At 37.8% G+C, this 26,996-nt stretch overlaps 1 protein-coding gene across 1 annotated transcript in view; it reads left to right on the forward strand.

Moving 5' to 3' along the window:
• Window positions 1-26,996, forward strand: part of KMT2C (lysine methyltransferase 2C) — a gene marked incomplete at its 5' end in the record, with an annotated part of 201,819 nt that overhangs the window by 133,699 nt on the left and 41,124 nt on the right. The window contains 11 exon segments of the mRNA XM_081996665.1: window positions 1,476-1,577; window positions 1,721-1,825; window positions 2,964-3,145; window positions 3,901-4,065; window positions 4,682-4,791; window positions 10,402-10,467; window positions 11,922-12,134; window positions 15,641-15,769; window positions 17,659-17,778; window positions 20,291-20,421; window positions 22,043-22,229. Of these exon segments, the coding sequence (XP_081852791.1) occupies window positions 1,476-1,577; window positions 1,721-1,825; window positions 2,964-3,145; window positions 3,901-4,065; window positions 4,682-4,791; window positions 10,402-10,467; window positions 11,922-12,134; window positions 15,641-15,769; window positions 17,659-17,778; window positions 20,291-20,421; window positions 22,043-22,229 (1,510 nt within the window).

Here is a 26,996-nt window from a genome sequence, read left to right on the forward strand (position 1 = left end):
ACAATTTTGCACAAACTGATTCTTACTCAGCATGGGATCATGACCAGCGGACAACTACACAAATATGGAAATATCTTGGTAGATCTTGGGAATGGGAAAGAAGGTGGCTACAGGTTAACTCAAGCTGGGTCACGGCTGGCATTAAGCAAGCATCAGAATTGCAATGGATCAGTCCTTCAGATTCTGCTTCTTTGTACGTGCAAGCAGTTCCAAGAACTTTGTGGAACCTGTGGAAATATATGCAAGGGAAAAGCTCTCCCTGAACGTATCAAGAGGTGTTTCGGGTGTTTTTTGGTTAATTAGTTAGCTACAGCTGCAGTGCTCTCAACCATACAGTAATTAAAATTCATTAACAATATACTCCCTTTTTAGCTGTTTCTCAGTAAACACTGATTTTCAGCAACAGTGTATCAGGAGGATTCCTGTAGCTGTTGTAACGGTATCTACATTTGTCTCTCCAGTGATGTTTGGATTTGTAAAATATTTAAGTTACAATTTAAACAAGGCTATCGGTGTAAGACTTAACCTGTATTTAAAATAACCCATATTTATAAAATTAGAACAGCTTGGTAAAACAAAGTTACATTTCTCTATCATACATTCTTTTTTTATAGAACTGTGTGCTCTTTATCTTCCAAACTTCCATGGCCACTACTGGTTCAGGCCTGTTCATTTAAATTCATGGATAGCAAATTGTGCATAGCAAGATTTTAATGGAAGTCAGAACACAGTCAAACTCTTTTTTTCTTCTTTTTTTTTTTCCTGAGAAGCTATATGTACATGTATACGCTGAATTAATAAAGGGCAGGTAAGAATAACAATCTCTTGATCAAAAGGAGAATGTCTACAGTAAAACCTTATGGACTGAGATCAAAACAACTGTTTCAAGTTCAGTGAAAGTTTTTATGGGCAAGCTAGATAATCCTCATAAAGAAACTGCTTATAGAGAGTGTCTTAACTACCGTAACTACAGAACTCATCCTTACTCTTGTAACATACTTGGAACATTAGTTAAACCACATTTTGGTCAGTATGGGACAAATTGCTCTTTGAATCACTGCAGTTAACTTTTGCATGAGCACTTCTGTGTTTATATGTAGGGAACAGAGGAGACTGGTCACAGTATGACAATTTCTGCTTATTGTTTTTTTTCTGAGACTACTTCTTTCCTTCCGTTTCCATTTTAAAGTGCAGTAGAGTAACATGTAAAAGCGAGCAACAGAGAGGAAGAGAATGTGTAAAACTGAAATAGCAATGATGGTTGTAGTGATGTGAAAAACAATGTAAATTAACGCAGTAATTTCTGATGCAGGTAGTTTTTAATCAAAGTTCACAGTGTATGAATGAATATTTGGAAAGTTTGTATTCTCTGGGTACTACTAGAAATTAACATACTTAGAGAGTAAGTTTCATCTTGTCTCATGTCTTAGAAAATATGATGTGGTTGCTATTTATGTTTTGTGTTCTTTTAATAGGTCACAACTATGGATATTTCATCTAACAAAGATGAGGAAGAAAACTCGATGCATAATACAGTTGTCCTCTTCTCTAACAGTGACAAGTTCACTCTCCATCAGGTTAGGATAATAGTTACTGTATTTTTGTGTTGTTTCTCTGCTTTTAATTAGAAAAAAGTAAATGCATTGGATTTTACAGTTACATGGTTTCAGAATTTAGTGGCTGACATATGTTGAAAATCTGCCTTTCTCTATCATTTCAGGATATGTGCGTAGTTTGTGGGAGTTTTGGCCAAGGTGCTGAGGGCAGGTTGCTTGCCTGTTCTCAATGTGGTCAGTGTTACCATCCATACTGTGTCAGTATTAAGGTGAGTGCTTTTGTTACATTAAAAAATTACTTGATGACACTGTTTTCATATTGTACTTTAATAGCACTATGCTGCCTTTGGTTTTGTGGTAATTAGGGGAGTCATTAACTTGTTAGATATTCATCAGCTAATGTGACCATTATTTGTATGTGACTTGTGAAAGACTTTAATTAAATGTCATTTTATAGTATGCATTACCTCCAGAGAAATTAACCTTTTTGTAATTTCACAGCCATAAATAGCACTGATTATCCAGCAGTTGGCTAAAATAACAGTTTGAGATATAAGCTTAAAACCTAAATACAGGCAGAATTAGAAACAAAGAAAAAAACTACTGCATCTTCACTTACTAGGGGCATAAGGTTTAGTTGATTCAATTTGTCTGTTGGCTGTCAGAATTGACAGCAGTTGGAGTGGTTAATTAATACATTTTACATTCATTAGTCTAGGAGAGAATGTGTGAAAATTAAATTTGAATGGTACGAGATAACTTAGCAAGCACATAATAAGCTATTTACTGCAATATATACAATATACACTCTTTATTATATAAGTACATCTATGTAAAAGTGGAATTTTTTTAAATGTCACAAAACTTTGTTTTAAATATACTTTACAGAATGCCATATGCGTATTTCATGCAACTATAATTTGGTTTTGTGTTTATGTACTACTCTTACATTACACCTTAACCACAATAAATGAGTTGTTTGCTTCAGATGACAAAAACCCCAGCACTGGTTATCACAGGTAATGTAGGAAAGATATAGGAGTTGCAGTGACCTGAATCCTGGCTTTACTACACAGCTGAAAAAAAACAGCCTTGTGTTCTTCGTTCCTGCAGGACCAGCTACTCCTATACATGTAGATTCAGTGCAGTATATACTCTCTGGTATGCCAGTTTATCTAAAGAAATTATATTCTGGAACAGTATCAGCTATCAGTAATTACAGTTCTTTTCTGTTTAATCCATTCATATTTATTGAAGCTCCAGAAAGTCTAACTGATAAACAGCTGCTTACAATGTGGATAGTGTGCACAGAAGAGCATCCTGTGTTCCTCTAGCCAGACCTTAAGTTATACAAAGATCACACCTCGTAGAGCAGTTTTCAAATAATTTTCACCTTGCCTTTTGCAGATTACTAAAGTGGTGCTTAGCAAAGGTTGGAGGTGCCTGGAGTGCACGGTATGTGAAGCCTGCGGGAAAGCGACAGATCCAGGAAGACTGCTTCTCTGTGATGACTGCGACATCAGCTACCACACGTACTGCTTAGATCCACCCCTGCAGACAGTTCCAAAGGGAGGCTGGAAGTGCAAATGGTGTGTTTGGTTCCGGGGTCAGAAATACTGACTGCTGGCCTCTTTTTTTGTCGGTTTATATTTGCAGCGTCCATTGAATATGTTTTAATTGTATGTAATTCAGTATTTTAAGCAAACAAAATACTTCTGAATTGTTTCATTCAATTATCAGTGTAACTGCTATCTCCTCTTAATACTGTTTCTTCATGCCGAAAACCACGTAAGTAGGAGTGGACAAAATTTTTCTTCTGAAACTTTTGGACAAAAAAAAAAAAATGCAATTTACGTTCCTTAGAACGTTCATTCCAACATTCAGTTGGAAAAATAAATGAGGACTTCCAACAAATCGTTCTCAAAATAAAACCCTCCAAAAACCATTATTGTTACTTGGGTGAAACACAGACAGACTAAACCTCTCACATGGTTAAGTCTCCATATCTCAAAGTGAATGGCAGCTAGAAGCAGGAACTCCTTTGACCTGTTGAGCTGTTACAAAACACCCACCTGACCTTTTTTGCAGATTGAAAGGAGTTCTTACTTCGGAACTTTGTTTTAAAATTATAAAAAATGTTGGTAATTTTTGAAATCTAATACATTTTCATTCAACTAAAATACTGTTTGATCTGAAATGAGTTTTCCTCTCCCCCATCCCCCGTCCAAAGTGGTTAGTGACCTAAAACTTAATTACTTAGCCAGTGCTAAGTAGGAGGGTTTTAAAGTCACAAAATAATCTTCCTGTGACCTGAAGGTAATAGATCATTTTGTCTGTTCTGCAGGTGTGTTTGGTGCAGACACTGTGGAGCAACTTCTCCAGGTTTAAGATGTGAATGGCAAAATAATTACACACAGTGTGCTCCCTGCGCAAGTTTGTCTACCTGTCCAATCTGCTATCGCACTTACAGGGATGAAGAGCTTATAATTCAGTGTAGACAATGTGATCGGTAAGGATTTCTAATGTTCTGCAGGTTTTGCCTGTTTAAGGCTTATTTTAATTTTTTCCCCTAACATAAACGCATAAACATGAAGGGAATAGTCTTGTGGTAAAGAGCACTGGATGGAGTCTCAGAAGTCTCTTATTAGTTGACTCCTAGTTGTACCACAGACTTAATTATACGACTCTGGGCAAATTAATTAATCACTCTGTGCCTCATTTTCCCTCTCTCTAAAAATAAAATTAATTTACCTCACAAGACTATTGTTGTGAGACTAAATCTAGATTACATAGTATGGTATAGTAGTATGAAGTAAGTAGTTAAAATGATTGCAATATAGGGAGAAAATTGTAATACTATGACATATTTGCTTCCGGGACGTCATTTTATAGAGGTTTCCTTCCTGTGAGGGGAAATAGGTAATCTGATACTGTATATACAGTATTTACCACACACCACCATAGGGGAATGGTATATACGGAGAACCTGATTCATCATTTCTCCCTGAAAGAATTTAAACTAAGCAAGTATTTCACATTGACTTGGACCATATACTGATATTTGGGTCTCCTAAAACAGCACATATTTCCTTTAAATTGTATTTTTTCCCCCACTTAATTTCTAGATGGATGCATGCAATCTGTCAGAACTTAAACACAGAGGAGGAAGTGGAAAACATAGCTGATATGGGTTTTGACTGTACCATTTGTAGGCCATACATACCACCAACAAACGGTAAGAAGACAATTGAAACCAATGGCAGGATTGCACACTGCAATAAATAGGTTTGGGAACGTGTTACGGTTCTTTTCTCTGATGGAGGTTTGGCTCATGGTAAAGGTAGGATTTTTCATGTTTATTTTAAAGGTCCTTCTGGAAGCACCCTCAACCTTTTTCGCACCCTCTAGCGATTGGCTGCAAGGCCAAAGGAAACCTAGCAGGGGGAATTCTGGATAATTTGGGTTAATGACTAAAAGCATTTGTTATTGCAAGGGTAAAAGGCATCTCACTTTGTCAAGTGGAAGGAAGAAAGCTCAGTTCTCTAAAGTTATTAACTGCAGAAGAATCTGAAAATCAATTCCAAGCAGAAAAACTTTCTGTATTTCAATACTTTGAGGCTCTCTGAAGCAGCAGTAGCTGTAACAACAGTCCATGGAAGCATTTTTCCCATCCTCCATCCTGTTTTATTAATGCCACTCCCTCAGCTCTCCCAATATTTAAGACCAGTGCTTCCCTCCCTAGCTGTGGTCTTCAGAAGAATTCACTGTACTTTCCTGCTTGGGAGTCACCCCTTTCTTCTTAGTTAAAATGTGTAGTTCTTTGCTCTTCTCCGCACACGTTATCAGTGAATATATGTACCAACCTCCTCATTAGGCTGCGTTACACAGTTCTGTAGCAGCGGCACTTCAGGAGCTGAGGTTACTGCAGTTCTCTTTCTAAGCATGGCTACAGCATCTGGTTCTGTGGGATGGTCCTCGTTAATGTTATTGTGAGTGGCCTGTCAGCAATTAGATTGGCCTATTACCTGATTTATGGTCTTGCTACAAGGGTGGATCCCAGGTTTGTTTTCTCTGCATGTCAGCTCACGGGAGTTTCTGCTTCAGTCTGATACTTCAACAGAGCATTGACAGCTATACCCATTTTTAGCATAATAGCACGTTAAAGTGTTCACATTAACCAGTTATTGGGGTATCATGAGAGTATGGTAGGAGGAAGGTACAAGAACTAAGCAAATGTTTCAAGAAATACTCATATCCACCAAGAAGATGTCCATAAGATTGGCATTCCTGATCAAGATGGAAGATAACCATGAGGCATGTGTCTGAGAGGTCTGCCAAGGAAAGTTCAGTAGAGTATCTAATGTCTCTTTGCACTGCCATGTCCTCATAACAGCATGGCAGTAATTGTATCTTATTGAGGTGACCTTGGAGGTTTATAGATACCCTTGTCAACTACACAATGTTGCGGAACACTTTCAAGTATCCCACTTTTATCACTGTTAGAAGTAAGAATGACTTATGCTTACGTATTTTTACAAATCACTTCATTTTTGAGGTCTGCTTTCACAAATGTAAAAAAAAAAAAGGTTTTGTAAGAGGGAGAAACAAGAAACTTGCAGGTATAACACAGATTTTGGGTTTTTTTCATAATAAATTTTGGGCACTTAAAACAAAAAAGGTCCGAGTAAGAAATACTGCCTCTTCCTTTCTCTTTAAAGCTAGCAGAGCTGCCTTTTAGAGATCATTAGACCCATAATAAGTGACATGGAACAACTTCACAAGATGGTGTCGGGAGATGTTTCAATTTCAGGCATAAACTGGCCCCAGAGTTAGTCCTTGCTGCACACCTTCATGAAGTTGTTTTGCTTAGGTTTGTCTTACAAGGAATAGGAACCAGTCCTGCAAGAGCTGTTAGGGAGTTCCCAAGCTTTCTTTGCAGGTTTTTTTTTCACCTTTTTTATAAGACAAGTTTCTCTTACTCTTTCATGTTTTGACTCAGTATATGCAATACCTTTTTAACACGTGTACATGTATACAGTTGCATGTCTGAATGTCATTTGATGCATGTTCATAGACATACTTGCATGTACTTTTATATTAAATGTTTCAGTCTTTCATTAATTCTTCTACAGTTCCGTTGAAAATTTTCTGTAATTTTTTGTTTCAAAGTGAGAACAATTAGCATTTGATAAACTTAGAGAAACAAATGTTAGCTAACAGTAGAAAGCTTCTTAAAATGTACCATATTGTGTGATTCTTACTGGAATGGTTCTTGTGCTTTCCATTTGATGTATCACAGATGTGTTTTAAGTATTATTACAAGCTTTTTAACTACTTTCTTTCTAGAAGAAGCAAGAGCCCCTCAACATAATAAATTACCAATACATTGCAGGTTTACTCTTGCTAAAGAGTAAATACTTTTGCATGTAGGTATTGAGAAAGAATTCCGTTTTTCTTGCTTCAGAAAATGGAAACTTTTTAATTTGTTAAGAGCTCTTCCCTATCTCATCTTAAGAACATCAGATGCATATCTGATAATCTTACGAGTCATCTTCTTCAGGAAACAGATGTAAAAGATAAATAGTTTTTTTCTTCTTGAACATACATAAATATCAAAAGCCAGAATGTGGTAAGACGTGCTCCAAAGTAGTATACCATAAGCCTTCATTACTAGATTCTTTTGAAGTGATAATATCTGATCAGTGTTTCATCAGGTTCCATTTAGTGTGGTCTCAAGTTATAACATATGTCCCTCAGCATATTACTGTGCCTTGTAGAAATCTTTTTCTAATTTAGATAGCTTGAATATTATCATGACTGGGTACTGCTCTAGGTAGCAGCAGCTTTTCCTCTGTGCTGTAATTCCTGCGCATTCAGGAGGCATGTGTGCATCTCATTTACATTCACTCCTAAACAAGCAATTCTCAACCGTCTACCCATCACTTCTGCCTTTCTGTTTTTTGCCCTTGTATGTCGTGCCCCATCTGCAGATTTCATCCCTTCCTCGCTTACTCTCATCCTCAACCCGTCCACATACTCCAGCTTCTTCCTCCCTTGGTGCTGTTTTTCTTTCTCTGCAGGAGGCAAAGGGACCAGCTCTGCCTGGTTTTCTTCAGCTAGTTACAACTGATCTGGTAACAGTTTCTGGTAGCTGCCTGTGTTCATGTATTCCTCCCCTGGCTCAAGTAAGCGTGCCCACAGAGGCAGTGAGGAGTTCGTATCACTTACTAATTCAGAGATACTCGATACTGCCAGTGATACGCATGTTGTGACAGGGAGCCTCTGTTGTACAATTTTCATGAAACTGAATTGAATTTTTCTACGCTCTGAAACTTAATTCTATGTACTTTGCAAATACAGGGTACAAAAGCAACATAATACTATATGTTAAAAAATTAACTTTTGAATTTTTTATTATTTGGTGCGTTTATTATGTCAGCTGTCATGTTCTTGTAAGTTACTGCATGTACAAAGAAACCTCTGCATCATGCACACACTTATGCAGGCATCTGATAGTGCTCTGTTAAGTGTTATGTTTCTACATCAACCATTTCACTCTGTCCCTTATGCTGATTACATTTGTTCCTAGAATTGTTCTTTTCTATTACAGCCTTGCAAGTGGCAACCCCCTTTATTTCTGAAACTGTGATTCTTCACATCATACTGTATTCTGTGCAATTACTTGTTTCCAACTGAAGCTACTAATGTAGCTGTATGATATTCAGCATGTTTAAACTCATTTGCAAATAAGCAAAATAATTTTGGTATAACTTCAGCTCAGTGCCTCAGAAAGCACGTTTTTGTTAATTTTTTTTTCCCTTGAACAGTCTTTCTCTAACAGTATTCTGTTTCTCTGTTACCCATTTTATTGATTTTAATCCTTGATCTGCACTCTAATTAGTTCCTTTTCTGTTTGATACTGTCTTCAGTATTTATACATGTATATAAAAAACCTGATTCTTTGTGCAGCTTTTGTGAGTTGGTCTCTGAAGGCCTCACCTCTGTCACTAGCAGCTTGTTTATTTGATTGTTTCAACTCTGTTCAAGTCTCCAAACCTAAAATTGTTCACAATCTGACCTGGACCAGAAGAACACTCCCTGTTGTTTGACTTACAAACACGGATTTCAAATTCCCATTCACAGCTGTCTTTCTGAATTTTTTGTTTACCTTAGATTCCAATTCAATAATTGCTATCTCTGTCTTAAAACATCTGTAAATTATAACCAGTGAAATAAACAGATGACTTCTTATTTCACTTTGAGTATGTCTTACAATTTGCCTATTTTCTGTTGTTTCATTTCAGTGCTTTTGAGCACTTTCCATCCTGCAGCTTGTCCCATATTTTTTTGTTTCCCTCCAGCTCAGGGTCTCTTTCAAAATCTCATTTTCAATTTCTTCTCTTCCTTGTCTTTCCTTCCACTCTTGTATATCAGTTTTTCAGTAATTCTCATAGGCTGCTTTCATTTACCAATTACATGGAATATTGGTTTTCTGTAGGTTATATCATATAGTTTAGTTACACCTGGCATAAAACTTTTAAAGGCCTATAGTTTTTGAAGACAGACTTTCACTTTCCTTCAATTTTTTTATATGCTTAGAAAGCATCCTCTAAATTTCATATTCATTACAGTATTTGGCAAAGAATTTAAGAATTTAAGTGTTACTTGGAAGCTCTTGTGCTTTTCCTAGTCTTGTCACTGACTCCCATATTGTGTGTGAGGTGGGCAGCAGCAGCACACATGCGGTGGTCTGACATGTCTGAGAAACACTGAACTTCCCACGTGCTTTGCCTCAGTGGTCTCCTCTTGTGTGGCAGATGCAAAGTAAACACTCCAGATGTTTGTCTGAGTCTTAAATTTGGTGTGGATAAGATTTCTAGGCAAAAACAAGAAAAAAGCGTGGATGAACTTGCCTGTATGGTAATGCTAACTGTGCCAAACTAACAGGTTTTCTGATTCTAGTTCTTGGTGTTTGTGAGATAGAAGCTTCTGATTTTCACTTACTTACTCTGTCTACACAGTCTCTGTAAAGTCAGTACTAATATTAAAAGTCTAACCTGCACATCACAGGTTAGTGAAGCACGATTACGGTTATTGTAATTAAGGCAGATGCGGAGAGAATTACTACCCAGCACAAGAGAAGCGTAGTGTTGTAGGACATTTTGATCATTATTTGTTCAGTCGCACTGCTCTGGTGCTTCCCTGAAGCACACAAGCTGTAGTTTTTAAATTGAGTTTCTGCTCTTCCATTTATCAATATTCTTATCTTGAATAAGAATAACCCTGTCTAACTTGAACAAGTCATGTGTCATCTGTTCTCAGATAAATCAGCTTTATTTTGTTTCTGATATGTGTTGTGTAAGAGATCTGGCAGCATAGACACAGCTGGCATCTTGTGTACGAAGCTGTCGTGGTGTGCCTCCCCCTCCTTGGGGAAATACGACAGCAGTCAATACCCAATTCAAAAAGCCCTCCCATTTTTCATGCCTAGGTCGGCAAAACCAGGACATCATGACTAGTGTAGAGCTTACTTTCCAATCCAGTAGCTCCAGTGTCTTCATTTGCCCTTAGTCCAGTAGAAGGACGTTGTTTACCATCAAGTTCAGTACCGTTCCAATGCCATTCTTGGCTCCAGGAAGTTGGAGAACTTCAGTTTGTATCAGGCTTGTAGTCACATCTTCTGTGGCACTGAAAAGCACTTTATTTTAAAGGTGCTAGTGAATGTTGCCAACAGTTTAAATCAGGGAGTTTAAAAGAACTGGCTTAAGGAAAATTATTTGATAGTTTCAGTTTAAATCAAGTCACCATTTTTAAAAGTTGAAATGATTTTCCTTATATTTTTCAGTGCCTTCTTTGGACTGTTGTGATTCATCAGTTGGAGCTCAGATTATTTCAAAATCAAAAGAACTAGGTAAAGAATGTGAACGCTTAATCTTTGATCATTTAGCTTATTTTAAGGGTATATTTTTACATGAGACAAAGTTTCCTTTTTCTATGATTTTTATAACACACAGCATTAACTATCCTTTAGTTACCACAGCATGCTCTTCATTTTTTTTTCTCATTCTCTCTTTTTTCTTATCTTTTGCCTGCCATACCTGCACTATAATAATTACTATAAATTATGCTTTGATCCTGCAGACGTAGTTGCTTGCCTTAATATTAGCGGTGATAACAGAGTGGAGCTGAGTCAAGCATGTACACAAATGGTTACAGGCTAGAGCTGTAGGAGGACACAACTTTTCTGTGTGTCTACATACAGAAAAGGAATGTGCTAGGTATTTATATTTACAAGCCTACTCACAAGTCACTTTTTACAATGATTGTACCTAACAGCTTCCGTCATGTTAGGACAGCTTCCATCGTGTTAGAATTTTTTTCCCATTTGATACTGCACAAATGTAGTTCTGAGAGAGGGTTGTCCCTTCAAATCTCCAATCTGAAAAAGAGTATGCAATTCTTTTAAAGGAAATACTTTTTTTTAGTTCAATGTAAGAAGACTGTCATCTGGGAAGAATTGTGTTCAGAACCAGCTGTGTTTTGAGGTGTGAGATGATACGTAAGAAAATATTTTTGGTTAAAGGGAACAAAAGTTACGATATTCATATGTTTTCAAAATGTTATAAAAACATTATTTAATTTGCTCCAAAGAGCAGAAGCATCGTTGCAGCCTCTTCATTATTTAGTAATTCCCTGAAAATTCCCGAATCTCCACTTGCAGGGCCCCAGCACAGGTGATGGCACCTTTCTACATGGTGAATTAAGGAATGTTAGAGTTTACCTGTAGACTCAATTGTCATGGAACAGCATGAGGTAGAAGCAGTCTTCTAGGTCTTGGGTGATTTGGATTCTACCCATGATTTCCAGTTTGATCTTGAGCAGCTCACTTGATATAAATTGGGTTTTGTCTGCCTGTAAAATAGGGCTAATAACTTGCCTGAGTTAGCAAGAGTTCTGGGAGGCTTAAGGTCCATAATAAGATGCAGGTACAGTGCTGAGGACTGGATGAGGGGCCCAATGTTAGACTTGCACAGTTTTCTGTGAGTTCCAGGGATACAGAAATAACCTGTGAGGCACTAGTTTACATAATCAAGTCACTCTTTCTAATGAGTCTTTGATGTAAGTTGTTTTGTAGCAATATAATGGATTGTTGCTGGATTTGACATCAGACTCTGGATTACAAAGCTGTAACTGTAATGTGTAAGACAATATCAGATAGCTCCGTTTTATTTATACCGATTTCCTCACTCATGAATCAGCTCCATACATGTGGATTATTAACTCGTAAAAGTGCTATTCCTAAAATCTAAGACTTGTAAATTAAAGAGTTTTATATTGCTGTTATGATTCATTTAACTTTTATAGACCCACCGAAGACATACACCCAGGATGGAGTCTGCTTGACAGAATCCGGCATGTCTCAGTTACAGAGCCTAACTGTTACAGTACCAAGAAGAAAACGGACAAAACCAAAGCTTAAACTGAAGATTATAAATCAGAACAGTGTGGCTGTGCTTCAGACACCCCCAGATGCCCAGTCAGAACACTCAAGAGATGGGGAGATGGATGACAGTAGAGGTAGCAGTCTACTTTTGGCATGTCTTGTGTCTTGGAGTGTTGCAGTACATGAGCGTATTGCAGATATCCCTGGGAGTTTTTATTATACTGATATTTGTGTGTTCTGTACAGAAGGCTTTATGAAAATTACTTGAACAATAGTCATGGCTCCTTGTTGTCCGTTTCAGGGATTTTTCTTGGGTTTTTGTTTATGGATCATCCATCCTATTGTTTATGGGTCATCCATCCTATAGGAAACTCACCTTTCTAAGGCTGGCAACACTGCAAATAACGAGTTGCCTTTTTGTCTAATCCTTGGGTTACCTGTGGGAAATACTGTATACTCAACTGAGTACAAGTATATCTGAGGCTTTCAAATTTAGTGCAAACGCTGTTTGAAAGTGGTAGTGTTGGCTCAGCAAAGCAACGTCTAGATCACTGTAAAGCTGTTTTTTAAAACAAAGGGGAAAGTGAAGTAAGAAGCTCTTTGCTGAGAGTATTTCTTTCTTCTAAAAGAAATAAGGTGGGCTGACCTGAGAGTCTGAGGAAGAAAACTAATTTTTTTCTATTTCCGTAGACAAAATGATCATTTTGTTTGTCCTCATCTCCAGAGTAGAATTTAAGAAAGAATTTGAGCTTGGAAGTGAATTCTGGGTGTTGCTGTAGTTCAACTAGATGACACTATGTAGAGCCCTACCAAAGGATTTCAGGTTCCAGGATGGGGTATCTGTGTAGTGTGAAGGGAGAGAAAGGTTTAACAATGTTTTCGTGGCCTCCAGAGCTGATGCGAGATGAAGGCATCTGGGCTAACGCTTACCTATCCAAACACATCCCTGTGTATGGGGATGGCATTTCAGTCAATGGTAGAAGCCCGTGGAAGAGCTCTTTCCACCACAAGTCTAGACATGGAGCAAAGATCCACAGGTCCCAGGGCCACCCGTATTTGCCTCATCTGCTTCCCTCACTGCTGAGCAAGCACAGCAGCCCCAGCCTGAGGAGGCCAAAGGTGGGAGATGAGGGTGGGAAAAGCACGTAGGAGCAGCCAGTCCCACTCTTCAAATCCCCACTCTTGAACTCTAGAAGCAGCAGCCGCCATGGTGCAATACCGTGATGTGTTGGTGGAATAGGTGTTAATCCGTGGCCTGGGGAAAGGCAGGTGTGAAAGTCATTACATTAGCCATGCAGGTGTCTTGTTACAAGAGGAACAGAGGAACGTAGGCACCCCACCACACCACTATCTAAAGTGCTTTCTGTTTGTGCAACATTGCCTCGTTGTTAATCAGATTGAATGTCATAAGCTTTTTTTAGATACAGAGAGCGTACTTGAGATAACTGCCTTCGTAGTTTAACCATCAGTGTAGTTTCGGTGTTAACTTGTTGATATAAGTATTGTTCCTATTGATCAGCACATTCTTACAGTCTGCTGTTGACTAGAAGTGTATTTTTTTTTATTATAGCTTCCCTTTATTTGTTTATAACCTTTAAAACAGTTAACTAGCTGGTTTTGTTTCATTTCCTTCAGTATTGACAGGGTTTGGTACATTATCCTAGCATTACACTGACTCTTAAATTTCATCTCATACTTTCATACAGTCCGTCAGTTGGATTGTTGAAAGCAAAAAAGCTTCTGATTTTGGTTTGAAGGCATCAAAAGAGAGAATTAACCACTTCCCTTGTTCTTTTTCAGTGGCTAATCATCTTTACTTTTACAAATGTGTGCCTGTTGCTACGTAACTTTGTCTAGCTTCATTATCTCCTTGTTGGCTTTTATAGGTATCCCTTTTCAACTAGATAACAAGGTATATAAACGTAATAGCAGAATATGAAAGGGAGAGCCAAAACTTCCAGAGACTTTAATTTCAGTTCTGATCACCTTTTGTTCCCTTTTTGAGAGTTAGAGCACATTCATATATATGATGATAACAGCACAGCAGGTACATGGTAGATTGGCTGGATTTCCTGGAAGCTCTACATGTGCTCTGTAGAGTGGATCAGTGCCTTGTCTCTGAACGTCTGAAATCTTTGTTTGAGCATCAGGATGAATAAAGCTGTGCCACGGCTTTGATTGGAACAACATAGTGTGTTAATTACAGGTAAACAGGACTAACCCTTACTTTGACTCTAAAGTTCCAGGTGGAAGAAAGAGGCTGTCTCTGAGAAAATTGAGCTTGTGGTAATTTTGTTACCATCTCATCTATAGGCTTTCATCAGGTTCGGCATTTAACCAAGTGTTCCACATTTTAAAGTCCACTTGAAAGTTCAGCTTACTTTGGGAGTTTCAGCTTTGGTAGATTTAATGTGGCTCTTCTGCTACTATTAGTAGAGCTATGCTTTGTAAGTAAATGGGGAGGACCATTGTGGTGTTTAGCAGTCGGCATACTGCTTTGTGTAGCAGGACATGTTGGCTCTCAAGCAGGTTTCTCTTCTGCCAGAACTGGACGCGTTGCAAAGAGGGCTTACCCATGCTCTTAAGGGGAGGAGGGAATTGGCTGTGGTGGTCAGTGGGGACCAGCTTTGCTGGTAGAACTCAGAAAAGTCTTCATCGATGGGAAAGTTCGGTCCGTGACCCAGCTTGTGGCAGAGCAAGGGTTGCAGTTCTAACACAGCAGAAGTGGAATGAGAGAGTCCAGCTCTGTATATTAGAATGGTATTTCTCCTCTTACAACAGTATGTCATTTTAGACCATATAGAACTATACACCTAAATCCAAAGCAGGGAATCAGAATTCCAATACCTTTTCACAGGCAGGAGTGTATTTAACATGCTTCAGAAGCTTTATAATAAAATGAAGATGTAAGGTCATTATTGTATTGACATTTTGTGGATATCAGAAACAGAATTAACTCACTCTTCAACACCAAAGGCTTTTTAATGCCATCATACTTTACATCTGTTTCTACGCTGTTTTCCCACAGTATATAAACTCAAACTCAAAATTACAGTCTTCATCTTCAAGGCTGAGTAATTCCTTTGGGCTGAATTTTCTACTATATAAGAAACTCCTCTGCATAGATAAGTCCGCTTTCAGTCAGTCACACAGCTTCAAGTCAAGAACCCTTCAAACTAAGAGTCGTTATGCGTTACCTTCCAAATGCAGGCTGCAGTTTGTCAGTTTCTCTCTTTTCAATAAAAAAAAGCCCCACCAAACAAAACTTAGGAGGACAATAAACAAAATTAAGTATATGTTGCATGTTAAATTGTATCCATAGTCCTTGATGTATGGCTAGGTCTTGCTCAGACACTTAAAAAATGCGATAGCACAGGCGCCAAAAAAATTTCTCAGATCCACATATAGTAATGATAGCATTTATTCTCTGTTTTTATGTAGCCATCATCTCACAGGAAACTTATGTGTATACTAGGTCTTTGTGTATAGATAAGATGGGTTTCCAAAAAGTGTTTAGAGAGTGTCACCCTCTTGAAAAATCTGTCATTCTCAATCGGTTTCTCAGAAATCAGTCAGATGTAGAAATTCTGGAAAAATACCTTCTTTTCCAGTTGAAGTTACCATTGCCTCTTTTCTGCAGAAGGTGATCTTATGGATTGTGATGGAAAGTCAGATTCCAGCCCAGAACGGGAAGCTGTGGATGATGACACCAAAGTGGCAGAAGGAGCTGATGGGATTAAAAAAAGGAAGCGAAAACCATATAGACCCGGTAGGATACAATAATTTATAGGATTGTGTGTCCCTGGTTTGTTCTAACAATTCTTTCCTGTATAATTAAAAAAATAATTAGAAAATAGTATGAATTCTGAAGTATTCTACTGCTAATTGTTGATTTTAGATTTTTTTTTTCCATGTTCTGTTTAGATTTAGTCCTCTTACCAAAATACATTACCAAAGCTTGCTGCTTAGCAGTATGCCTGTTCTTAGTATGCTGTCAATTTTTGGTTAGTAGTTCGAATCTATACCTTGTATTGATTCTTAACTTGATAAGAAAATGTACTGTATTCATATAATTGGTGAAGAATGGGGAGGGGTTATGTTTTTGTATGTATATGTATGTATCTGGCAAGATCTGAACTTTTTTGCAGGTATGTATCTTATTTTCTGAACCTCTTGATAAGAATAATTTACTAAACATTTGCAGATGACTTCTGGCAGGGAATTTTAATGAATTCAGTTACTGGATGAATTAATTTGTTTTAATTTATTAGTGCGGTTGACTCTTTAATTATCCTTACTGTGGATTAGCTGTGTGTTGTGGATGCAGAAACACTTGAGCTGTCTCCAGGCAGAAAAAGCTAGAGGTATCTATGTGACTCCATAGGAAGTAGCTCTGAATAATTAGGACTAAACCTGAACCCAAGATAATAAGCTGTACTTTGACACTGCCTGGCTTTTTGAAGAGCCCCTTTATCCCCTACCTTAGTATGTCTCAGAATCTGTGTTACGTGTTGATTGTGTGTTACATTATGCAGCCTCCCACTACTCTGGATAATAAGTTGATTGTAGTCTTTGCAGTCACAAATACTGTTTTTGCCTGACACACCCATCCTGCTTGCTGTAACAGGCCTCATTCTCTGGTTGTGAATATAGTAGGGGAGGAGAACAGATGCAATGAAATGAAGAGGTGAAGGCAAGGAATACAGTGAAGGAAGGAAAGGAAGCAGGAATTACAACATGGTCCAGTTTCTCTTGCGTCTCTATCAGTAGCTAAACAGATCTTTACCACCTTTACCCTCTCCATGTCATTTCCCACGCTGCTGAGTAAGAGCCCTGTCTCAGCAACTTATGCCCATTTGTATATTGCCTTCCATCATGGCCCACCCTGTGGAGATGGTGGTACAAACCCACATCACTTAACAGAGATTTCCTTTTTCTCTACAAGTAATGTACCTCAATAAGCCATTTATTTCCATTGCTGAGTCCTCAAGAGAATAGAGTTTCATTTGCTTGGAGTGGTTTTGGATCATGAGTTGAGCAGCCATCTGTTAGTTTTCTGCAGCCAACAATTTCCCTGAAAAATGAAACAAACCTGAATCTGATGCATGTGCATACATACACACCAACTGTAAAGGATCAGGAGCACTGCAGTCAATCTGTAGTGAAGGATTAGTGAGTTTTCAGGCAGTATGATGCTGATTAATTATCTTTTTATTTTGTGATACGTCCTTCTCTAGTACCGTCTTTTGAAGTGGTGATCTCTTTAGAGCAATTTATAGAGTTTTTATGCTCCTTTAAGGTTGTTTAATAGGTTTTGTTTGGTAGATTGACTTCTAATTCTAGCAATTCATCAACCTGCCAAGGAAGGGGAAAACTGCTATCTGAAAGTTGCCAGGTTTGGTGATACGGTCTTCTTGTGGATATTTTACAGTCCTGAAATTCTGATCCTTTTTGATAATTACATATATACCCACCAAGACACTAAAATTCAGAAATGTTTCCTAAAACTCTGAATGAAAACTCAAGTATCTCAGATGCATTCTTAGACCTCTACAGCTGCAGTGGTCCCCTTTACCTGCAGAATAATCTTGGCTCGCATTCTTACTGTGAAACATAGTTTTAATCAATATATATTAAGAATTTTTGCTTCCTTTTTAGGTATTGGTGGATTTATGGTACGTCAGAGAAGTCGTACAGGGCAGGGGAAGACTAAAAGATCTCTCTCCAGAAAAGATTCTTCTGGATCTGTTTCTGAGCAGTTGCCAGGCAGAGATGAAGGTAAGTGCAGAAACGTGTTTTTAAATTTTTGTCCTTTCTTAATGCAGTAAAAATAATGGAACTCATCAACATACAACTCTTTCCAGAGATGTGCTACAAATGAAAAAGTTTTTGTGTTTGTCATGATGGCTTTATTAATTCAACTGGAAATACTCATTCCTATACAGTTACAATTTCAACAGAGCCCATGATTTACAAAGAAACTGAAACAATGAATTGTAGGCTATTGTGGGAGATAAATAGTGAGGATTATAAGGACTGCTGTATTGTGTCAGAGCTCTAGCTTTGACCAGTAGAAGACAGAAAGAAGCGTAAGAAATGAGGTAGGTTTAGACGTCTCATACACTTTCATCCAGATACAGTCCTGATCCAGAGTTTTCTTGAAGAAAATTAACTCTATCCCTGCCAAAACCACCACATACAGAAAGATTTTCTAGATTTGTGTCATATTCCCCCATCAGCTGTTGACTTTTCCAAGGCTGAGGAATCCTACTCTGGTCTCTCTTCTCACAGCAAAGCTGTTTTAATGCCTCTGACACTGTAGTACTCCATAGATTGGGCACCTAACAAGAAGTCAGATTTTGTTTATGGGCCTTGTTCTCTTGCTTGCTGTGTGTGATTAGACTAAATCATTTCATCCATTTGGATTTGTTCACACTATCTAATCTGGAAAATATTGAGGTATCATTAAGGTGAGATGTGGAATATGTTTAGTTCAGAGCCTGTTTCCTATAAAGTCAGTAGAAGGAGGCAGCTGCTTCTAAAGGTTGACTGATACCATCTCAGTTACAAGACTCTGGCTTTTGCTTTCTCCTATTATTCTCCCCTGCCTGTTTAGCTGTTAGAGTTTTTCACCTTTCTAGGGGCAGATTGGTCTCTTGCTTTTATTTTTGTACAACATGGTGGAGACTGGATCTTTACTACAGCATTCAGGCAGTGTTAAAAACTAACAGTTAAATGTTGTTTTAGAACTACTTTATGAAGCCAACAAATGTTTCTTTCATCATTGTAATCCAGTATTCTAGCTGGGTCCCCTATTCAGATACAGTGCTTGCTTTCTCTTTAATATTACAGAATCACAGAATCCTTAAGGTTGGAAGAGACCTTTAAGATCATCAAGTCCAACCATCAACTCAACACCACCATGCCCACTAAACCATGTCCCAGAGTGCCACGTCCACATGTTTTTTGAACACTTCCAGTGTTTCAATGCTTGACCACTCAGGTTTTAGTGTTATAGCTATGTTTTTCTGCTTTGTAAATATTATTTCAGTATAGTAGACTACATTGTTTCAGTTAGTGCTGAAAATTTTGCTTTAAAGTTTTTCATTTCTGTAGGGATCTGCTCCTTTAAGTAAAAAAAAAAAATGGCTAAAAAGTTAATTCCCCATTCTGGGTAACAGTACAATGCATATTGTTAAAAAGCCATATTCTTAAACAAGTATTCTTCAGTTAAAAGTTTGAGATTCTTTTTGTCTGCTCAGGCACAATTGCTTGTTAAGAAAAAAGTAACTCAGAAAAATCTTTGTATGTTTTAAATCATCATAGCTTGCTGAGAGCCTGCTTCTCAGCTGCCAGTACTCATCAGCCTTACCAAGTTTTTTTTGCTACTTTTGTTATGTTCCACCCCCTTTCTCTGCAAAAGCTCACTCTCAAACAATGCAGAGGTCACAGTGCTGGTGAGCCTCGTTCTACTCACTGTCCTCTGAATATGGTGCAAGAGATCACTGCAGTACAAAGCATAGCTTTTTTTACTACCACAATAATACAGTCTCTTAAATAACTTCCCAGAGTCATTAACTTCATGTAATTAGCTTCGGCAAGACAGAATTAGAGAACTTAAAAAGTTCTGCTTTTACCTGCAGTGTTTTCCCTGGGCTGTTGAAATAAAATACTGAATGATTGATAAGCACAGTGTGCTTTTGTGTTTATTATAAAAAACAGTGCCAATTCAGAATATGATAGCTGAATAAACGCGTATTTTTTCTTGAAGGGCCTCTTTATGGATTTCTTTTTGTGGCCTGTTTATTATTTACATGACAGTAATTTCTAGATTTAAAAAAAAAAGGGTGGTTTACTTTTAATTTGAGAAAAATTGGTATATAAAATGAAAAGTGTGTAACTCAGCGTGGATGACTTTGGAGATAGTACTTCAGTGGAATTACCTTTCAGAAATCTGGCTGAATGGCACCTATAATTTTTCCCAAATTACCAAGTTCTTAGGTTGGCTCGGAGATACAAAAGTTAAAGGTGTATCTACAGGCAGTGAGGTACAACAAGGTAGTGATGTGACTAATATCACATCTGGTATTTCTGACTGCCAGAGCCCGGTTGGTCAGTGGCAGTTCACAGCTGGCTAGATAAAAGCCACCTTTAGAATACATCTAGAGTGATATTCAGTAAACCAGTGCACCCAAATAGGCAGCAAGATGCGTTGGGCATGCTGCCGCTGTACCTTTAGAGGCAGACACAGAGCATTTTGCTGATTTGTGCCTGAATGTTAACTTTTTAGGTTGGACAGAACAGCTGCCAGACACTCCGGTTGAGGAGTCTACCCCAGCTTCTGAAAGTACTGAGAAAATAAAAAAGCGTTACAGAAAAAAGAAAAATAAGCTTGAAGAAACCTTTCCTGCCTACTTGCAGGTAAAGCTATTGGTATACTTCTTGTGTAAATCCATTTAAAAACTTGATCTTTATGTGTGTTGATTTGTACTTCATTTAAACCATTAATGTTTCTTTCCAGTTGCCCAATTTATCATTCAAATGAAATGGGTTTTCTGTAAAGAATGTTCATAGGTTTGTATGGAAAGCTGTATATTACGTTAAATCTCTAGTCCTCTGGTGTTATTTCTCAATGTATAGATCTCTGCTTGTTCTGAGAGAGGGGAGCAGGAGGGGGGAGAAGCCTTTCTTTTCTCTCTGAACTGACTCATGACGTTTTCAGCATTCAGCTCTGTAAGCTGTCTTAGCCTGATCATGCCACTTCCTCAAGTTACTAATTTGCAGAAGAAAGTAGAACATTAATTGATAGAGGAAGCTTGTTTTCCTACAGATTTGTGGTTTCATATGTCCTGCATCTCCCTACCACAATAATCTCTGCTCTCTCTACCCCCGTTATTTCTGTGATGTCCCTAGCAGGTAAGAGGTAGCACTCATGGATGATAACCAGGATATTAGAGGTGATTGACCAGCTTTCTTACTTTCAACCAGTTTATAAACCAACTGGTTTACATATGTCTCTCACTGACAACGTTATTTGTCTCTTTCTTCTTCTCAGTCACCTTTTTCATGAAAACTTCATTATCTTGTAGATGTTCACCAAACTTCATGACATAGGCTATGTTGGGATTGAAAGCAGAAAACTGACAAAGAGTCAGAGCAATCTCTGTCTAAAAATAATGTTTATTTCAGAAAAGAAATGCTTAAGCACATTTCCTTTGGATTAGTAAGAATAAATACTTTTTTTCTTAATGCAAGTTTTACCCCTGTAAAACATAGAATAATTTGTAGCTTCTTTTTTGTTCGTGCAGGAATAACTGATACTGAGAAATCTATCTGTAACTTTATTTTTAGCAGCTGTATCCTAAATCAAGATTTTAAAGACTATATGAACTGAAAAAGTTGTTACATAATTAATAAAAATTGGCTTGAACATTTGATAGGTTGTTGTCAAATTACTGAGTACTCAGGCTTAGGTGAGAGCTGTTACATAATATTTTAAAAGATACTAATATAAGTTAAACAGCGTTAGGTGTTTTATTACTGCAGTTTGACATCAGGATGATTTTCTGCTAACTGAAATGCAGTGTATGATTGTTCTAGAATTTGGACCACGGTGCGCTTCCATGTTTTTCATAAACTTCTTGTGTGGCCTTGATCAAGTTGCTCATTAGTATTCCCTTTCTTCAGCTGTCCTTTTTGTGCAAGGAGAAGAAATTTAAATACTGAAGAACTTGTGATACATGACAACACTGTATTGGTACGCTGTCTGTGCCACATACACGTAGCAAGACTATAGTTTTTCTGTATAATTTAAGGTGTGAATTTAATCATAAAATACTAATAATGTAGCTACCTCAGTTAGTTGTATCCACCATATCCACGCTTCATAACCTGGAAGAGATACTGGAAGGCATGTGAGACAGAGACTATTTTTTTGTATTTCTTGTTACCATTGGCTTTTAATTTTAACTTTGCCATTTACCCAACTTTTTCAATAGATACAGTGTTCTTCCTACTTTGAATCATTTTGTCTTCTTTGCAGGAAGCTTTCTTTGGGAAAGATCTACTAGATACCAGTAGACAAAACAAGATGAGCCTAGATAATTTACCTGAAGAATCATTTCCACTCTCATGTAAAACAAATCTGACCACAAATTTCCTGGATCCTTCATCTGACCCCCTTCTTAGCTCAACTTCCACGCCAGCTCAGGCAAAACTGGGACCTCAAGGTATACAAAGCTAAAGTTAGTGATAATTCAGTAGTTTGATTTTTGTTGTTGCACCTGGAGCTTTTCCACTTTTCTCACAACGTTTATCTGATGTATTTTTCAACATTCTGTATGTTAACTGTCCTTGTGAGGTTAAGTTACATTGATAATCATTGATATTCAGGTCCAGGACTTCAGCTGTTCAGAAAGAGCAGTGGATGGCACAACAATTGGCACTTAATGCAGATCTTTACTGTAACATCCACGTCTATAAAATCCATGAAAATGAATTCTGTGTAGGAATTCTGTGAACAGATCCATTACAGAAGAAGACAAAAATAATCCAATTAAAAGGTATTTTTAGTAATCTAGTGAATATCAATTGGATTAATATCATCCAACTTTTATTTTCTTCAATGTTTTAGATTATTTTAGGTTACCAGTGTCTTCGGAATTTTTGGTGCACCATTTCCTTTCTGAACATGAGTGCCCTTTCCAGGTACAATTTGTAGCCCCTAGGTAATCTTTTGCTTTTGCTGTTGCAAAACCTTACGGAAAATACTGCTGAGAGTTTTGCAAATAGAGAGTTGTAAAGTGCTGCTGAAAGGGCAGCTTCACATGAAGGAGCAATTAAAAGCAAAAACCTTACTGTCCCCTCCGAATTATTTTTTCTCTGTATCTTGTAGTGTGTGCTGTTAGTTAGAGGTGTCTTACTATTCTGTATTTCTAAAAAATTACTGTTACTATTTCTTGTGTATATTAGTTAATTTGTGGCTTGTGTCAGCTCGTCCTCACAAATTTTTCCATCTAAAATTGTTTACAGACATAGAGATAGTTTCCCGTGTCCAGAGAGTCATTTGAAGAGAGCTTGCTTATTTGTGATTGTTACTTGGTGAAAATCTGCTAAATGAAAAGCAAAAGCCTACATTGTAATTAAACGCTGATTGTTACCCAGTTGAAATTGTGAGTAACAGAGAATGCAAAAGCTAACTTCCCCTGAAGGGGAAACCGCTGCAAATGGAGTGTTTCAAGGTCTATATTTCATTGGTTCCAACACTACAAGAAGATACGCTCACATAGACTTTTTTCACCCCAGCATTCTTTAGAAGCCAGAGAAATACAGATCCAGGAGTCTTTGCTGGCCTTTTCAACTGCAAGATTAAAGTCACTAATGTTCGTGTATTATGGTAGTAAAAGGTTTTAGAAATTAATGAACTCGATGTTAATTTAATGTTCAATTTTTACAAAGTTTGAAAGGAATTTTTTAAAAACCTGTTATTTATGAATAAGCAAAGTTGTAAAACTTTGTCATTTCCTCTTCTTTTTATTCAGAAATAAATCATGAGGTGGCTTTTGAAAAATAAATAAATCCCCAGCAACTGTTCTAGTGGATAACCTACTGTCTTTCCCATTTTGTATACGAGAGACAGTACTTTCTGGCCATAGGAATGTTCTCAACAATTGTCTCTCAACTGTTAAGATTTCCAGCCAAAATTGTGTCCAGACGGAGCTGTTTGTTGTAGTTGGAGCGCCAGTGGGTGAAGTCATCTGCCAGTATTGATCAGTTCCAGTGCAATTTTTCTTAACTCTTTCACTGTGACTTTGTGGGAGGCAGTTATTTCCACAATAGCATCCACACGTGAGAGCGAGCCAGATTCAATTTGAGTGGTGGAGACCCTGGTAAATAGGCTAACTGCTGCGCAAGCAACAGTCACCTCTTCCCTTCTGGCTGGTGTTGCAGAGGAGCTGGAGGTGAGAACAGTGTCCGAGAGCACCTGTGGTATTTTTGTCATTTCGATACAGGAGCAGGAACAACGTGAACTGGGTTATTCACTGCAGTGGGAGCCTGTAGAACCGTATTGATACGGATGTTGTTATTTTCCTACAGTGCCACTTTGTCACAAGGATTGCTGACTCCTGTGAGAGTCCTTGCTTAACTAGATAGGTCTTTTCCATAAGGAAAATGTTCTTCCTTTGGAAACTCCACTTGTTTAATCCCAGGATTAAGGGTTAGATACACTTGTTCATCTTCCAGAGAGGTCTCAAGCATCTAAAGAGGAAGTTGTTTTATCTGCTTTGCTTTTCAACATGTGTGTGGGACTCCTAGGGACTTGAGCAGTTATGTGTTCAGTCTGCTCATGAACTGACTGCATTTCATTGACATGTTCTATGACTTTTTATTCTTAGAGCTTGGTTAAGGGTAGCTGAAGCTTTTGCTAGGCAAGGTTGCAGTAGTGATGGGGATTGGCAGAACCGGCCAGAAGAGTTTTTTTGGAGTCCTTTGTTTACTATTAATTTCTAGTAGCTATTAGTGAAGTGATCTTCAGGCTCCCAGTCCTGATTGCTGTCTGGCAAACAGGTTGCAGATTTTGTTTTCAGTTACAGTTACAAGACTCACCTTTCCTGTGGTTTTATAATGTGTGGTGCACTGTGCAGTGTGTTCTGCGTGGGACCAACCCTTAAAATCATTTCCAAGACAGTGCTAGAGCAGAGTGCGAAGGCTTGCTCACTGGGAACACAGAGCACCAGGTCTTCAGAGTCTCCCTGGCTGTTCATGGGTAAAGTTGAAGGTGGTGACTGGGGTCTGAGGACTGTCTGCATCTCTCTCAAATTTCTTGATCTGTGTGTCTCTGATGAAAAATAGGCCACTTGGTGAGGTGTGTTCTGTGAAGGCTCTGGCAATGTGATCTTGCCTTTAGTTTGAAATAGCTTAAATTCAAGTGTATTTTTTCTAGGCATGCTGAAAAAGTCATCTGTTCAAGTAGGGTCTCCAGAGAATGCTAAAGAATTCTTCCTAGACAAATGGAGAGGAGTCATCTGAGTTTCTGTGCAACTGATTCAAATGCTGCTGGCACATTTTATAACTAGATACGTTACTGCGTGATTAAACATCTTAGGGTGACTGCAGCCTTGGGAGAGTTTTTTTTATTCTTTTCGAACTTCATAAGTAACTAAAAGTAAATGCATTGGAGGAATCGGGATCATGAGATAGCAGTAGAACTGAGCTCTCTTAGACATCCAACATTAGAAGCAAATTATTTTCCTTTTTGCTTTGTCTTAGTTTTCATCTCCATTCTGAAAGAGTCAAATTAATGAGCAGTATTGACTTACTTGTTGGGCAGCAGATGTCAGCCAGCTATTGATTCTGGTCTGCAGCAGCTGACTAAAGTGATTGTTTCCAAGATAATATTTATCACACATGGAATTAAAATGAGGAAAAATAGAAGAAAAATGTAAAAATACACTTTAGATTAGATGTCTTATATGAGACTTATGGATTGTAGAGTCTAGCCTTCTGCTATCACCAACACTCAGGTTTTTGTATAGATTTAACAAACTCCATTTTGAAAAGAAGGGAGCTTTTTTCCAACCTACTAATCTTGTTGGAAGGCCATTACAGAATCTGATTGCCTTAATAGTTATGAGGCGTCTAATTTGAAGCCTGAATTTATTCGCAACCCAGTGGTAGCTATGGGTGGTAAACTCTTCAGTTATATCTTTCCACCTGAGCTCTTCCTAGCTACTTACTCCATATATTTATATTCAAATTAAAAGCTGAATTTTTAAGGACTGTTCCCAAGCACGTTACTAAGGGCTGTGGAGAAAAACACCGTAACATAAAATACTAAAATACTACAGAAGAATTAAAGGCTGCTAATACAGTCTCAGTGCTTCCTTCATAAGGGCTGTTTTCTCCCTGATACTTACCTGCCTTTCAGTAGGAATTGAGGAAAGTTTAAGAACAGCTAAAGTCAATCCTTCGTCTGCCAGCCAGCTGAAATAATTAACATCACCTTGCAGTGCCTGGTGTTAGTTAGTTACTTGCCTAATTGGTATTAGACCAAATTGCCAGAAGGAAAACAAGTATCTAAACACCACACCACACACCCCCCCAAAAAAACCAAAAAACCCAAACCAAAACCCAAGAATCAAGGTACACAAAATAACTATACCTACAAAGCAATGTGGTTTTGCGGCACTTTTAAATACTTATCCCCATGTCAGGAGGAGCCGTGTTCTTTATGCACGAGTAAATGGACTGGTCTGCACATTGATCCACCTAGTTGAGTGGCAAACGTAAAACATGATTTAATTAGGATGGTGTCATCTTGACTGCACTACAATGGATAAAAATAAAGAAGAAAAAAAATAGTAAAGTGAAGAAGAATCATTTTTATTTTGCCTTTCAGGAATGGTAGAAGGGAAAAGGGTTGTCTCTGAAAAACAGCAGAAGAGACATTTAACTGACTGTAAAATTTAGCCTCATGATATAAATAAATCCTTGGCACCAGGCCTGTGAATTAAGGTAGAAATACCTTCCTGGAGCAGTTGGGTTCTAACAGTGGGAAGAATAACCTGTATATCTACGAAATATGTTTGCTCTTTAACTTTCTGGTCCTTCTTCAACCTGCCCATATTTGTTTTCCGCATTGTACGTTATATGATTTGTATTAATCCCTTTTCTTTGTTTAATTATATGTGTATTTGTATATTTTACCATCTCTTCATGTCTCAGTGGTCTGGCAATGATTGCTTATGTAGTCATGGTAGTCTACAGTTTTTCTGAAAAATATTTTTCTCAAGTTCTATTTATTTATTAAACAATTTTCTTCAAATGTTGCACATCTGTAATAGTCCTAAAAAAACTAGTTAGTAAAACCAGATTAGCCATTTGGAGTCATTTTTCTCTAATGAATTGAATGTCAAGAAGATAATAATATCCAGAATTTATTATTTTGTGTTAAATAATTTATTGCTAGGAGTAGGCCAGTTTTTCCTAGAAAACAA

The sequence above is a fragment of the Phaethon aethereus genome, assembly GCF_964289735.1.
Source record: "Phaethon aethereus genome assembly, chromosome: 2".
NCBI classification, from domain to species: Eukaryota; Metazoa; Chordata; class Aves; order Phaethontiformes; family Phaethontidae; genus Phaethon; species Phaethon aethereus.